This window comes from Pocillopora verrucosa, chromosome 7 (assembly GCF_036669915.1).
Source record: "Pocillopora verrucosa isolate sample1 chromosome 7, ASM3666991v2, whole genome shotgun sequence".
Lineage (NCBI taxonomy): Eukaryota > Metazoa > Cnidaria > Anthozoa > Scleractinia > Pocilloporidae > Pocillopora > Pocillopora verrucosa.
Window position 1 is genome coordinate 8,887,314 of NC_089318.1, and position 13,524 is coordinate 8,900,837.

The window sequence follows — 13,524 nt, forward strand, 5'->3', positions numbered from 1 at the left end:
AGGCCGCGTGAACCATAAGGAGCAAGGCGCGAATTACTCTGGGGAAAGACGAACCTCTTGTCGATTAGTTCAAAGGCTTTTGATTGCTCATATACAGGCTAAAGGTGCCAAAGCTGCTAAAGAAAAGCTGGAGAAAACCAGGGCGGAAGATTTCAAACAACTCCGAAAACAAAGCAGACAGAGAGATGAGCAACTAACCACGCTCCTACAAGAGACAGAAACAAGGCACAGTAAGCGAATTTTTATCGACTATTTCCTCTCTGTAAGTATTCGATTCTGAAGAAGAAATACAGAACAGTATGCCTGCATGACAATAAACCCCACTGATTGGGAGGCGAATAGGATCCTGAGACAAAAAGTCAAGTCTAACATCAGAGCAACTGAGTTTAAACATGTTAAAGAGGAAATTGCCACCAATCTGTCCAACAAATCATCAATATGGAAATTCGTTCGTCGATGTCTCAACTCGCATGGTTGACTCCAACTTACATTACTCTAGGGACACTTTAGAGGTCGTTAATACCTTCAACTAGTACTTCGTTTCAGTTGGAGGGGCAGCTGCTACCAAAGCAAAGCAGCTGGCTATTGACCATGGTTTACCTCCCTTCTGTCCACCGACAGAGAACGATGCATCGCCTAAGTTCACTTTTGAGCGCACGGAACGCATTGGTCAAAACCAGTTCGTCCGCTATTCGACTTCAAATAGCAAGATGTCTATCCCCCAAAGGGGCAATAAATAGCTTCATTCATCTGAAAAACTCGGTATCCTTTTACCAGTCACCTTTTGAGTGTAATTGACGATAATGAGGTGACTGGCGTCTTGATTGTAGATCAAAAACGTCTTTTTCTTTTTTACATTCATTGTTTTCATTCAAACGACCTTAATTGCAGTAAAAATGTTTGCGTGCGCCGTGCAATGTTACGTAACGTAGCAAATATTTAACGTGTTTTTATCGTAGTTGTTAGTTTTGCTTAGTAAGTTCACTTGCGCTTATATCTCATATCATATTCCTTCAGCTTCCTTCGTATCGCACTATGTGCAGTCTTTTCGCCGTTCGGCAGTTAGTCAGCTTTACTATTTCAGCATAGTAACAAATGTGAGTTTTGGTATTTCTGTTTTGTTATTTACGTTGTAATTTCCTAAGCGTATTTAGTTTTAGCGTACTTAGTTCAATTTAATTGTAATAGGTTTCGTTCGTCATTTTGTTTACAGTTTTAACCGGTTCTACCAACTAGTACTTGAGTTGTTGCAACAGAATAAGTCATTGAAGCCGCGTTAAATTTAAAGCTGTCTACTTATTTCTGAAGTCGCCCATGGCAGTCACATTGCTAAAAATTTGTTCGAAGCTTCAATGATGTCTTCGGAACGAGTACTTGAAGAATCGGACGAAGTAAACCCGCGAATAAGGACTAGAAGACCGAATACGACCCTCGATTCAGATGGAGTTCGTAGCGAAAGGATTCGAAGCCTTAAAAACACTCGAAGAGGTCACACAGCAAATGCCTCGCCGAGGCAGGCACGAAGTCGAGTACCACTTCCAATGATCCCACTGAGACCCCTTCTACGGATGGTATCCCATGTTCCTTCTGCAATCTCGGGCACGAGCTAGAAGTTTGCAAGTTTTTATGACGTCGCCCTTACCAGGAGCGCATTAAGTTCTTATCATCCAAAGGTCTCCGCTTTGGATGCTTGTTGCGTGAACACCTGACGAAAGTCTGCCCGGAAAGAAAATTTTGTAAGATAAATAGCTGCCCTAAGAAGCATCCGACCGTCCTGCACACGCGACCTCGAGAAAGACCCAACGAGAACAACGCAGTCGGAAGTAGAGTTGGAGTTGCTGATGGTACATCGCAAGCGCACAACGGTATGGCAAGTATTAACAACGCCTCCTGTAGCCTTACTGGGGCCGGATTTTCTCGGACAAGCATGGCTATCCTCCTAGTCAAAGTCAGACGTAAAGGAAGCGAGAACGCAATCACCACGTACGCCTTTCTAAACAACGGAAGCAGTACTACCTTTTGCACAGAGGCTCTCATGAGGCAGTTCGGCATCAATGGTCTTAAGACAAAGATTTCCCTCACCACTCTAGAGAAGAAGGATAGTTTGATTGACAGTTATCTTGTGCAGAACCTGGCAGTCAATGATTTGGACGAGAACTACGGGATGGAACTTCCCGTTTTGTACACCAGGGAGGAGATACCAGTCTCTCAGAACGATATACCGTCACAAGAGGACGTCGACAGATGGCCCCACTTGAACGGTGTTTACCTGCCAACTGTTAATGCTGAGATTGGCCTATTAATCGCTAGCGACGTACCAGAAGCCCTTGATCCACTAGAAGTGAAGAACAGTCAGCATGGTGGACCTTGTGCTACTAGAACTCGCTTGGGCTCAATGGTCCTTTAAAGCGCGATTGATGGGGTTTGCGTGCAACCAGTTTCTTCGCTAAAGGTGACATTTGAGCTGCGTCAGATGATCGTGACTTCGGGGAGTCCATTGCTGATAGCAACACTGAGCTGTCTCAAGAGGAGCGCCGCTTCATGGAACATGTGAAGGATTCCGTCACATTGAAAGATGGACATTATGAACTTGCCTTGCGCTTCAAAGATTTTAAGTGCTCAATTCCAAACAACCGTATTCAGGCTGAAGGACGCGCCAGCTGGTTGAAGAAGAAGCTCGAGAAGAGTCCCGTGTTACTTTAAGACTACACAACCTTCGTTGAGGAGCTTGTTGCAAAGGGGTTCGCCCAAAGAGTTCCCCAGTATCAGAAGAAGTCTAATTTTGTGGGAAAGACATGGTTCATCCCCCATCACGGTGTATACCACCCTCACAAGCCCGGGAAAATTCTCGTAGTCTTCGACTGCTCGGCGAGGTACAAAGGAAGATCACTCGACGACAAGCTGTTGAGGGGACCAGATCTTACAAATTTCCATTTGGGGGTCCTCACCAGATTCTGGATTCTGGATTCTGGATTCGATTCATCGAGGGAATGTTCCACCAGGTAAAAGTTCCAGACGCTGACCGCTTTTTTCTCCGCTTTCTATGGTGGCCAAATGGCGATTTGTCCTGTGCACTGGAAGAATACCAGATGTCGGTTCACTTGTTTGGTGCCGTGTCCTCGCCAGCCTGTTGTAATTTTGCCCTCCTAAAGACGGCAGAGGATAACAGCCAGTGTTTCTCTGCTGATCTCACCAGCTCTGTCAGAAGAAACTTCTATGTCGACGACTGCTTGAAGTCATTGCCTTCAACTGAAGATGCCATTGCCCATGTTAGCTATTTGCGCAGCTTGCTACAGTGAGGTGGTTTCCGACCGACAAAATGGGTCAGCAGTAATCGGGAGGTTACAAGGTACAAGCCATCAAGAAAATTGGCCTCCAACATTTAGTTGAACGAGCACTCGGTGTGCAATGGAGAGTCAACACCGATACATTTGGCTTTGACCTCAGTGTTAAAGAAGGAGAGGTATCTTGTCCATAATTGGGTCAGTATTTGGCTTCGCGGAACCATTTGTTCTTACAGCCAAGAAAATTCTACAAGACCTTTGAAAGTTGAAGTTGGGCAGGGATGAGGATATACGTTGGCAAAAATGGCTTACAGACCTTCCTATGCTGTCGCACCTTGCGATCGACCGTTACTTTAAGCCAGACAACTTCAGGGCCATCGCTAATAGCCAATTGCACTATTTTTCAGACGCCTCAGAGATTGGTTTTGGTTCTGTGTCCTACTTGTGCCTGGTTGATATCAATGATAGAGTTCATTGCACCATTCGTCAAGGAAAGTCACGGCTCGCACCTTGGAAGAAATTTACTATCCCTCAATTAGAGCTTCCAGCGGCAACAGTGTCGGTGCGGTTAGACAAAGCTATAAAGAGAGAGCTAGAGCTTCCACTTACCGAGCCATCAGTCTTCTGGACGGATAGCATTTTCGTGTTGCGCTAGGTAAAGAATGAAGACAAGAGCTTTCACACATTTTTAGCAAACTGCAATGCAGTCATTAGGGACGGATCTGACCCTGACCAGTGGAGGCATGAGGGTGGAGAATTTAATCCAGGCGACGATCTCTCAGGTGGGTTATCAGCAGAGAAGCTAATTTTTTTGCGTCATCGGTAAAGGAGCCATTTTTTCCTTTAGCGTAGTATTTCCAAACTGCCTCGTCCTGGTACAGCCTAAAAAAATCAGTTGCCTGGTTCTTGCGTTATCGTGAGAATTTACGAGCCGTCAGCAAAGGTGAAAAGCCAAAGAAGTTGCTTGAAAGAACGATATTGCCTATCTCCGTTGAAGAAATGAGAGTATCAGAGCTGGAGATCCTGAAGGATATACAGTGCCATCATTTTCCTGAAGAAATGCGCTTCCTCGCAATGCCTGGAAGTATAGTAAAAAAATTCAGCAGCCTACGAAGTTTAGATCCAATACTGGTTGACGGCCCGTTGCGTGTCGGTGGAAGACTTAGATGGGCCCAGACGTCTTTTGACAGTAGACATCAAATCATCTGTCCAAAGAATGATCATGTGTCCAACCTTTTGATAAAGCACTTTCACCTCATCTCTGGTCACTCTGGTAGAGAGTACGGTTTGAGTCTTTTGCGCGAACGATTCTGAGTAATCAACGGAAGTTCTGCTGAGAGAAGAATACTGTCTAAATGTGTTGGCTGTCGTCGCCGTCAGGCACCAGTTCTTGAGCAGAAGATGGCTGACCCTCCTGAGGATCGTCTGACACCAGACCAGCCACCCTTTACAACAGTCGGCGTTGATTGCTTTGGCCCTTTTCACGTTAGACGTGCTCGAAGCCTCGTCAAGCGATATGGAGTTATTTTTATATGTGTATCCATTCGTGCAGTGCATATCGAAGTAGCCCATAGTTTGGAGATAGATTCCTTCCTACTGGCTCTGAGAAGATTTATCGCGAGGAAAGGCCAAGTGAAAAGGAGCTCCGACAATCCACCCGTGCTTGGAATCAAGAAAAGATTCATGAAAGCTTGCTCCAAATGGACATCAAGTGGATCTTTAACCCACCTTACGGTTCACATCACTGTGGCGTTTGGGAGAGATGTATTCGGAACACCCGAAAGATTTTAAATGCTCTCCTGAAACAACAGACTCTCGACGACGAAGCGTTAGTGACTCTCATGTGCGAACTTGAGTCGATTATTAACGGAAGGCCGATAACGAAAGTATCTGAAGATCCTAGGGACTTGAAACCCCTTACTCCCAATCACTTGCTACGTTTTAAATCTGGATCAGTTTTGTCGCCAGGGACCTTTAGAAAGGAAGACATCTTTAGAAGATGGCATCAAGTTCAGTACATGGCTGACCAGTTCTGGAGGCGATGGTCCAAGGAATACATACTCCTCTTGCAGCTGCGTCAAAAGTGGCATTATCCACGCAGGAACGTGGCTGTTGGTGATATTGTGCTGATGGTGGACGATACCTCTCCGAGGGATCGTTGGCCGATGGTTAGAGTGGTTGAAGCAATACCAGGAAGAGATGGACGCGTTCGCTGTGTAAAGTTAAAAAACAAGAAGATCATTGTTAGACCGACCTATTGACTAGTGCGTTCTTCTCCAAACCGCTGGAGACAGTATAACCCATTAACAGTACATTGAGAACTTTAAGTTTGAACTTTAAGTCCAGCCGAGAGTTGGGACTTGTTTATATTTTCATCAGAAACTTCGTTGTATTATCGCAGTTTCCTAATTTGCTGGTTTGCAAATGCTTTTCTGCATATAGCAGTTCCTTTTCCATACACGCGTGTATTGTATTCCATAATGATTGTCACTTCATGCCCGTAGATCCGTCACGTTAAGCCGTCTAGATCAATTATAGTAATGTATTCAAGTGCTTCGCGCGTGTGAACACTTAAGGGGCCGGTGTAGATCACAAACGTCTTTTTCTTTTGTCTTATTCATCGTTTTCATTCAAACGACCTTAATTGCAGTGAAAATGTTTGCGTGCGCCGTGCAATGTTACGTAACGTAGCAAGTATTTAACTTGTTTTCATCGTAGTTGTTCGTTTTGCTTAGTAAGTTCACTTGCGCTTATAGGGACTTTTAGCAACGAGAACGGGTACGGCGACGGGGAACACAGGCTCTCAGGAAAAATCCAAATAATCATCTGTGCATGACTGACGGGAAAAAGTTTGACGTTCTGCGTTCGGCCCCGGCGTGAAACGAGTCACTTTGACGTTGGCTGAAAATGTGAGTATTCTTTTTCGCCTTGTCTGCTATCTAAACGTTAAATATTCCCGGGAGACAATTTAAAATAACTTTCATTGCTGTTTTCCTTCATAAAGTGAGATTATTCTTTAATTTGATGGTTTGTTTTTAAACAGAAACTGCGAGACGCTGATCGAGACCGACACCTTTTGACCAAGTGAGTTAGAAATATAATGTAAATAAGTCTGGCTCACACTGATACCAATCGAAAATTCGTCCCTGAGAATCACTCAAAAGTCAAACAATTTGACAAAGAAGATTTTCTTACCAGATTTAAAGGGCAGACAGCATTACAACTTTTGTAGCCGTTTTGGTTTTTTTATTTTCCAGCACAATTTTGAAGAATTTTGTTGCGCCAGTCAACCAACATCTACCGAGAATATTTTCTTTCAAATTACTTTCTAGGATGCCACCTTTCCACTGCAAAATTCTGTGACTGTGTGCCTGGTAGATGTAGTCGATCATGTAGTTGTTTATCATGCATAACACCGGAACAGGCTTCCCAAAGCGAGCTATCATGTCTGAATACCGACAAGGATAGCTGTGTCTCTTTAGAAAAATGCAAAGAGCCTCCAATCCGCTACAGATACTCCTTTGATAGCACTCCAGCCAGAAATGGTAAATCGTTCTTGTAGAAGCGAAACTCTGAAAGGCACTCGTCGTCTTCCAAGTCATGGAAGTCAAAACCAGGATAAGAATTGTACGAAAGATCAACATTGTCGGACCTGTTTAAATCGTAAAGGAGTAGAAGTTCCTCATCGTTTATCACACCATCATCGTGGCTAATCAAACGTTGATTTCGAACTTCTTTCAAAGACATCATGAGCGGCGCTTTGTAATGGCTACTTAACTGTTTAGAAATTCCCGGCACAAAGGCGTTCTCTCCCCAGTATTTTTGCGGGTTTTGGAGTCCCCGTTACCGTCCCCGTTCTCGTTGCTTAAAGTCCCCTATATCTCATATCATATTCCTTCGTACCGCACTATGTGCAGTCTTTACGCCGTTCGGCAGTAAGTCAGCTTTATTATTTCAGCATCGCAACAAACTGGGATGATGGCCACTTCGAAAGACTTTACTACAAGCCATATAGGTACAGGCAGGTGTTGTAAAAAAGTTTGCTTAGCTTTTTCATTAGTACACATTTCTTTTTGTAAGAGCCTTGTTTATCCAGCCTGTGCTGAATTCTACTTTTTCAACCACATTTTATTATTATTTTAATATTATTAGATCTCCTAGTATCAGTTAATATTCTTGTAATTAAAATAATTACATCAAATCTTGTAGATGTATGGCAGATTATTTTTTCTCTGATCCCCCTGACATTTTACCATTTGAAGGGACTGGTATTGGCTATAAAAGTATAGTCAAATTAAAGGTTTTTGCACAGCCTATGCATCGAGTTTCTGTTTTAAAATATTGTATCCTTCTCAAAACTGGTTTGTCAGAATAAGAATGAGTTACCGGGCACAAGTGTGGCTTTCATGATGATAGTTTCCAGGTTTTAACAAAAGTCACTGCCTACTAAAATCCTTAGTTCCTTTGCCCTGATAGCCCAATCTCATCAAAACATTGTCAACAGGAGTGATTAGCAAATTATTAATACAGACAAGAGGGCCTATTCCCACATACATCCTCCTCAATCCTGTTAGCTGACTATGGCCATGGCATTTCAAACATGGTGTATATGCCACAAGTTTTCCATTTCCCTGACTAATTGCTTTGTAATAGTGTTTATATAATGAGGAAATTGTTGGGTTGAAATATAATACAAAGACTTGCCAGTAGATAGGCAGATGAAAACTTTTTACATATCAATAAAATGTCTTGTTGCATTTCATGTTAACATGTTGCAACAATTCCACCTCCCAATAAATTCAATTATTTGCAAACATAAGAAAATACCATCTAAAACTTTTCAACCTATTTAATATGGCCAATAATAACATCAACTCAACTTCTAAACTTAAGAGAAAACTTGATTGATTTTTGGAATTGATTTCTGTGATGTAAAAATGAAATCCAGGTTATACAGCAGAGGTTATCGAATTAAATAACAGAAAAATCTCATTTATTTCCAGCCAGAGGACAATCATGAAACATGAAACGAGAGTAGCCAAAAGCAAAAAAGTTTTAAAAAATTACACAGGTTCAAACAGGAGTTGAAAATTCCTTTTTTAAAAATATTTTCTACGCTAAACAGAGGAGGTTGAAACGTTGGGGAAAAACAGTGAGATAGGCAGTCATACCTGGCAAATTCAAGAGAAGATATAAGAGAGGCCCATACGGTTCTGGCGTATTGTTTTACTGACTCACTGTGCTCACTACACGTATACATCTCAATCCACCAGTAATGTCAATGCAAAGTGGTTTACTATCGTTTCTTTCAGTTTTGGCTTATTTTCCCAGACCGAAATTATATGTCACGCTGAATAGAATATAATTTGAACTGATGCTGACATCATGCACCTTATCTGAAGATGAAAACACTCCCTGTCTTTGAAAATTTGGTCACAACATCGAGAACAACAACAAAGGTCGTAAGCTGTCTGAAGATATCGCTGACTAGCATGTGTGTAGTTGTAAGAACTTCGTCCTTAGGTTCCAGACTTCGTCAGTTCTTCATTCTTCCCCACCTCCCAACCCCCCGGACTGGTTTTTCAATCCATTGAAGAAACTCTTCTACAGCCAGTGCTGAAGAGTTTTATTACAGTTTTTATTCAGTGTAACGCAGGGCTGAAAAATAAACTAATAGGAGCTCCGCTTTTAGGCTTGGCTAAATCCATATATTATCTCATATCATATTCCTGCGTAGCGCACTATACAACATAACGTCCTGTTGGGCAAACTCAAATAAGTAAAAAGCAGGTTGTTTTACGAGGGATTAACACGCAATTGGGTCAAGTCCAAGGTAGCTTAAAGCGACTTTAACTAGTAGAAAAAGTCAAACGTGAGAGAATTGCGTGGAGAACTTAATATCAGTAGCATTTAGTTCTACGTGAATTTTTTTAGTGGGGTTGGACAATGTAGTTGGGGTACGTGATCAAATGCAAGTTGTTTACAAGGAAATGACACGTGATAGAGCAAAACTCAATGTGGCAAAATGAAATTTGATTGGTGGAATACAATTAAAGCACGTGAAAAATTGCTTAAAGTTCATGTAGTGCAATGATTGGGTATGTTCGGATTGCACTTTTGGCGTTGTTTTCATGGTACGTGATGGAATGAAAGTTGTTTTGCGTGTGCGTTGTGAGTAAAGAAGCGGAAAATCACGTTTTAAATTACAAATTTAAAAGCGTATCTTTCATATCCCGATTAATCTCGATCTTAATCGACAAGTCTTTCGCAAAGGCCATAAACCATTACACTTATCAAATGAGCCCAGTATTTCTGATTAATGCCATTCTTTGTGCATAGCCCCATGATCCATGACCTCATTTACAAGAAAATAGTGCCCAAAAGCTGTGATTGGTGCAAGATATTCAAATGCTATGATATGATTGGTGCGAGATACATACCCTTGTGCGGCAATCTGATTGGTGCGAGATACCTACCCTGATGCGGCAATCTGATTGGCGCGAGATACAAACCCTAATGCGGAAAAAAAAAAACCAAAAAGGGAGAGGTCTCTTTCACCTTGGATATTATCGCTGGACTCAGAATACCAATTTGATAGTGATAGTAGGTTTGGCTGTGAAACTCCAAGGCCCTCTACTTCCAAGTGTAATATATAGATTTAACCAAGCCTAAAAGCGGAGCTCTTATTAGTTTATTTTCCAGCCCTACGTTACACTGAATAAAAACTGTAATAAAACTATCTGTTGGCAAGTCTTTGTACCATATTTCAACCCAACCATTTCCTCAACATATAAACACTATTACAAAGTAATTATATAGGGAAATGGAAAACTTTTGGCATAAACACCATGTTTGAAATGCCATGACCATAGTAAGCTAACAGGATTGAGAAGGATGTATGTGGGAATAGGCCCTCTTGCCTGTATCAATAATTTGATAATCACTCCCATTGACAATGTTTTGATGAGGTTGGGCTATCAAGGCAAAGGTACTGAGGATTTTGGTAGGCAGTGACATTTTTTCAAATCTGGAAACAATCATCATGAAAGCCATACTTGTGCCCAGTAACTCATTCTTATTCTGATAAACTAGTTTTTAGAAGGATACAATATTTTATAACAAAAACCCGATGCATAGGTTGTACAAAAACCTTTAATTTGACTATACGTTTAGGGCCAATACCAGTCCCTTCAAATGGTAAAATGTTAGGAGAATCAGAGAAAAAATAATCTGCCATACATCTGCAAGATTTGATGTAATTATTTTAATTACAAGAATATTAACAGATACTAGGAGATCTAATAATATTAAAAAAAATAATAAAATGTGGTTGAAAAAGTAGAATTCAGCACACTGGCTGGATAAACAAGGCTCTTAGAAAAAGAAATGTGTACTAATTAAAAAGCTAAGCAAACTTTTTTTTACAACACCTGCCTAAATTGCATGTAGTAAAGTCTTTTGAAGTAGTCATAATCCTAGTTTCATGTATTGAAAACAAATGCACATGCAGATTTCCTGTAAATCTATAGTTTAAGCCTGTGATGACTTCGAAATTTTGATGCACACCTCAAAAGGAGAACAAATAAATTTCATGTTTCTATTTATTCAGTTTAGGTTAGTGAGGTAAAATTGAGTCAAACATTCAAGATGAACAATGACAGGTTCAAGAAATTTTCACAACTAATTTTTAAGGTTAGCCTACCTGGAACAATCATCTTGAACTGATGATGCCCAACAGAACTATCCGTGGTAAGAGGGCAGGCTTTCCTTTCGTCATTTAAAGAAATAATGATGTTGTTATCTTTCCACAAGCTCAGTGGAAAGTGAGAGTGAATGAGACTGATAGTGTCTTTGTTACTTAAATAAATATCCAGAGCCAGGATAAAAAGTCAGACATGGTCTGCAAAACTCTCTTACTTTAATTTTTTAACCAATTAAGCTAAAGCTTTACATTCTTGCTTTGTGATTATGTGAATGCCAATTACTGGTATTTAACTTTTATGAATCAAAATACAAGAAAATGTTCTCTTCATCTATGCACCCCGAACATTACAGGGGAGGAGGCAGGTTAAATTAAAAACATGAATTAAAATAAGAGGGCCCTTGTTTTTCCAGATTCCCACCCTTTTAAACTCACATATCTTGTGACCAATTCCTTATTTCAATGTTCAGTTTGGGTAGGACCATTGGTAAGAAACACCATGCATTAATGAAAGCTTCAGCTAGTGTATTTAATGCAATCTAAATAATATTACATGTAACAGTATGGTAACTTACACAGCAAAATTATATAATCACACAATTCCAAACAAAGGAAGTCAGGTTATCGAATTGCCTACTTCAACTTTTGAGGGCTTATTCCAGGTAAAAATATAACGTGGGATCCCGCCAATCCCACCTGGGATCCTACATGGGATCCCAACTGGGATCCCACATGGGATCCCACATGGGATTACACAGGGGATCCCACCTGGGATTATGGAACATCCCACATGGGATCCCACATGGGATCACACATGGGATCCCGCCAATTGAAGTTCCACCTGGGAAAGCACATCCGGGGCGGATTAAACCTAGAATCCCACCAATCCCTCTTGGGATCCTGCCTCAAATTTCAGATAGTTTCCCACCTGGGAAATCATATCTAGTTTAGACCATGAATAAAATTTCAGATGGCTTCCCACTTTCAGAAAAATCCTTTCTGAATCCTGTTTAACACTGGAGACCACAGATTTATGAAATGTACCAGATAGGATATTTCATCAATTCCTTTTGTAACCTAATCCTTCAAATTAAGAGGATAAAATTTTCTAGGTGAGCTATAGACCCCATCAATCCACTGAGGGTCCAAAACTTTCCAATATGGCAATTTGTACTCATCACAAACTTTTAAAAACCCAAGCTTTATAAATGGCCACTCGATCGTTGTTAGAACCAGTCGATATGTCAACTATTAATTGTCCCTTCTTTAAATTCCACGGCGCCAACGACTTTCTTTTCATTTACAACACTCACGCTGTTCTCGTTTTCCCATTGAACCACAATAAAACCCATCTTTAGAAGTGTTATATTAAGCAAAACAATGCAGAAAAGAAACAACTTGAAGCAAGACCGGTTAACCGATGAAAAGTATATTCAAAGATGAGCGCTAAATGGAGTTTTCTCTGTTTGCGATCACGGGCATGATCACGTGGATCTTTTAGCAAAGAGAATCCGCTGGTTTGACCCATTGCAGTCTCAAGAGAGGCACGCAACATTATTCTGTCTCTTCTGACCGGTTCTCTTCTCTTGGATGGTGGATACCTTGGATTCATGTTTTGATGATGATATAAATAATGATGTGAATTCTCTCTAACCCACTTGAGTTATGTTCACGGCGAAGGTGAGAAACAACACAAGCCAATCACATTAGAAAGTATAAGAGATACCTAGATGATCCCATTGTACTAGTACCCAAATCAACAAGGCTTGACCACAACAAGCGTTCAGCAACACGTTCCAACACAGCTAGCCATCTCGATTCCTCAGTCGGTCTTTCCACTGAACTATAGCAGTGGTGCCAACAGAGTCAAGTGCGTCTCATAACGGAGAAAACATTTGCACGAGAGACAGAAGCAACTACATGGGATTACAGAGGTGCACTGGAATTCTCGTCTACAAATGGTTATGCACAGTCCGAAGCGTTTCCGAGCTTGAAAAGGGGGTGGAGAGAACGAAGATACAAGGTTGTCATTTTATACTACAAGTAAAATTTTATATCAGACCTACAAGGTATGGAACAATTTTGTTTATCGCTGACACAGAGAAGAACAACAAGTAATCTTTAGAGCTGTAATTATTGAACTGTGACTTACACTTTTCATTTGTATGTAAGACTTGTATTTTGCACCAAAAATATATAAAGCAATATTTTTTAGGAGGTCCAGTCATTGGGACATTTAAGAAATTAAGTTATGAAAAGAAACTCGGTTTGTACTTCTCACTACAAACAAGTCTTGTTTTAAAAATATTTTCAGATCAGAGTTTCAAATAAAGAAAATTGAAGAAGTCATTTTAAAGGTTTATTTTCTCGAAGGGAACAGTGACCACATCTGTCTTGTCCGCATGCCAAATATTTGCGGAGTGTATGGATGATCCATAAGTATTGGAACTCTCACAAAAATTTTTTGTGAGGATAAAAACAGCAAAACAATATTTTCGTAGGTGGGATATGTAAATCCTGACTAGGATCCCGGGTAGA

General features: G+C 40.8%; 1 protein-coding gene across 1 annotated transcript; it reads left to right on the plus strand.

Annotated features, from left to right (window-relative positions):
- Positions 1 to 4,984: 4,984 nt before the first annotated feature.
- Positions 4,985 to 5,545, plus strand: LOC136282473 (uncharacterized). The gene has a single exon (XM_066170122.1). The coding sequence runs from the start codon at positions 4,985 to 4,987 to the stop codon at positions 5,543 to 5,545; it is 561 nt and encodes a 186-aa protein (XP_066026219.1).
- The last annotated feature ends 7,979 nt before the right edge of the window (positions 5,546 to 13,524 follow it).